This window comes from Ipomoea nil, unplaced genomic scaffold, assembly GCF_001879475.1.
Source record: "Ipomoea nil cultivar Tokyo-kokei standard unplaced genomic scaffold, Asagao_1.1 scaffold1952, whole genome shotgun sequence".
Taxonomy (NCBI): Eukaryota; Viridiplantae; Streptophyta; class Magnoliopsida; order Solanales; family Convolvulaceae; genus Ipomoea; species Ipomoea nil.
Window position 1 is genome coordinate 39096 of NW_017618380.1, and position 3093 is coordinate 42188.

The window sequence follows — 3093 nt, forward strand, 5'->3', positions numbered from 1 at the left end:
TTGGTTAGTTTAGCCTGTGCATCTAGGTTCTCAAACCTAGATGTGGCATAGCACCCCGATTATTATGTTTCGTTTATGCTCTGTTTGGGATTTAATATTGGATTCGCCTTTATTTTATAAGCTTTAAATATATTAAAATTTAGGGGTGTTACAATCACCGACACAGAGTGTGTCATTACCATTATATTCGTCCGAGATAGAGAGTGCCGCTATATCCGGAGTCGCATGCTTCGTTGCACCCTTCTCTGGGAACTAAGTATGAGAGTCCGGTGAAGAATCTGAAGGAGCTCCCTGATAAACCATATGTGGATCCTTTTCATACCGTTTGTAACACGTATGTGCCGTGTGCCCGAAGTTTCCAAAAAGTTGACACTTCGGTTAGCGATTGCAGCTCCTACCACCACGACCACGACCACCGCCATTCCCGCGACAGCCGCCACTACCGCAACGAGACTGCCCAGATTTCTGGACGGAAAAAGCTGTTGGCGACGATCCTCCACTGCCGGCGACGAACTCCTTGGCACTGAGGAGGTCCGAGAGTTCATGAAGGGTCACCGATGTTCCTCGGACATTGAGAGAAGATACAAGACCCCGAAATTCAGGCTACAAACCTCGAAATACGTAAAGGTTTTGTTTTTCAAGCGGAAGTTACCGGCCAGCGAGAATTAGATCCTCAATGAGAACCTGTGCCCGGCCGATATAATCAGTGACGGAAGCATCACCTTGTTGCAACGTCTGAAGTTGCCCGAGAAGGTTCATCGAGCGAGACCGAGACGAAGAGGCAAGTGCGGAGGTAACGACAGTCCACACTGCACGGCTGGTGTGATGTCCGATAGCTAAGGACATAACTTCATCAGACAACGATGACATGAGCATAGAGAGAAGTGCATGATCTTGACGAACCCATGGATGATAAGCAGGATTCGGCAGAGGCAGCTCTCCCTCTTCGCCGGACGAGATCATGACCGGCGGGCAAGGATTGGTTCCATCGATGAAACCCATTAGATCATGTCCGTTGAGAAAAGGAACAACTTGAGCCCTCCAAAATAAGAAGTTTCGATGAGTCAATTTGACGCTGATGAAGTGATGAGCCGTGGAGAGGGTGGTTACGGTTGAAGTAACCGATGAGAGAGGGGCATCATAAACGGTTCGTTCAGAGAAATTGACAGATTCGTTGGCTATTTGATAGAAACCCTAGCTAGCTAATATCATATGAGAACTGTAATGAATTGTATTAACAGTAATGAATACAAGAGTATATGACCTAGGTATATATACAAGAAGAGGCTTAGGGGGACTAGGATTGGGAGACTAGGAACGGTAATCATAAGTAGACTCAAATACATAGATAGAGTCCTAATAAGGGGATGCGGGGGATGTTGAGTTTACTGTTTTTTTCGGCATGGGGGCAGGTGGCGGGGCAGTGGTGCGGGTGTGTATATGTGTTGTGACCTGGTTGTGCATCGTACTGGTGTTTGTGTGCATTTGTTGGTGTCATATTGTGCATTCATAGTGTTTAATGTCTTGGGTTGTGTGGTTACAGTCATTGGTGTATGTGTTTTTGGTATGTTGTTGGTGACTGCAGGGTTGTCGAGCTTGTTATTTTTTCGGTAGGGGTAGTTGTTGCCGGGCAATGGTGCTAGTAAGTGGGTGTGTGCATGTTCTCTTCTTCTTCTTCTTCATTCCAGAAACTTACTATGTTCCTTTTTCTTAAATTCTTCTATTTTGTGTACCTGCAAAATCACTTTTTAATTGTAATGTTTTCCTCAAATCATCGAACATATACTTGTGTTTTATAAATCTAGTTTGGGATTTCTTAAGAATATTGGAGTTTGTATGTATGTGGACCATCACTGTATTGAATATATTGTAAAAATTGGATTTTTTTAATCCTACATAGCGCTTATCTCTTTGTCAGGGGTGTGCATCATAGTGTTGTTTGTGTTCATAAAAGGAGCAATAATATAATATTATAATTTTTATACCCAGGTTTTGCCATTATAAATTGTGATAGTTTGCCGACGACGGACCACCACTGTTGAGCGCTTGAAGCACGGGGCTGAGTCCCACGATTCATGGCATGCAGACAGGATTGCAACAAAAGAAATGCCAAGCTTGGGTCAACACATGTAGGTTTTCCACATGCAGCCAAAACACATTAATACCCTGTCACCCTCCCCGCACTTTACATTTTGCTTCTACTTTATAATCGAACCCTTTATTTTATCATTGTAAAATATATCTGACATTACCATAATGTTTATGGTGTACTATGTTAATTATTTGTTGAATTTAGCAGATACATATTTACTGACTTACTGTTCATAGGATGACATAGTTTTTTTTTATTTATATTTTTGCGTGTAACCCAAGTGTATCTATTCTCAGAAAAATGATTGTTCATTAACGTTTATCACACGTTTACTATTAAACACGTTTAGGGGGTATTGGCGCATGCATAGTCGTATATGGGTGCATGCACATATTCGTTAACCTAAGTGCACATGGTATTTCATATATCAGTTTTCTTAAGCATCATGGCACATACTCGTTGACCCAAATGCACACACAATTCTATCTAAGTGCACAAACAGCGCAATCCAAGTGCACACCAAAATGTTTAACATATTTTCCTACACAAACTAATTTTGCAAATTATGGCACACACAGTGTAACCTAAGTGCACACAGTTAACCCAAGTGCACACCCTAATTTATCAACCCAAGTACACACAGTTCAATCCAAGGGGCACACCAACTTGTTTTACGTCTTTTCATCCACACACTCATTATTTATGTTATGGCGCACACAGTTTAACCCAAGTGCACAACATAGTCTTTAGCATCAATCTAGTTTTGGTGCATGCACACATTCGTTAACCTAAGTGCACACAATATTTCGTATATCAGTTTTCTTGAGTATCATGGCACAAACTCGTTGACCCAAGTGCATAATCATTTCTATCTAAGTGCACACACAACACAATCCTAGTGCACACCAAAATGTTTTACATCTTTTCCGCACAAACTAATTCTACAAATTATGGCACACACAGTGTAACCTAAGTGCATAGCCAACCCAAGTGCACACAGT

At 41.8% G+C, this 3093-nt stretch overlaps 1 protein-coding gene across 1 annotated transcript; it reads right to left on the reverse strand.

The window, feature by feature from the left end:
* Nucleotides 1–378: 378 nt before the first annotated feature.
* Nucleotides 379–1002, reverse strand: LOC109146915. Its single transcript, XM_019294567.1, has 2 exons — nt 685–1002; nt 379–603 (listed from the first exon to the last, which is right to left on the reverse strand). Exons 1-2 carry the CDS (start codon nt 1000–1002, stop codon nt 379–381), a joined length of 543 nt encoding a protein of 180 aa, XP_019150112.1.
* Nucleotides 1003–3093: the final 2091 nt, after the last annotated feature.

Excerpts from the sequence above, each read along its gene's own strand:
- LOC109146915 (XM_019294567.1), bottom strand. The coding sequence starts at position 1,002 with ATGGGTTTCATCGATGGAACCAATCCTTGCCCGCCGGTCATGATCTCG. Across the intron at positions 604-684 it reads ATTATATCGGCCGGGCACAG|CCTGAATTTCGGGGTCTTGT; the intron begins GTTCTCATTGAG and ends CGAGGTTTGTAG.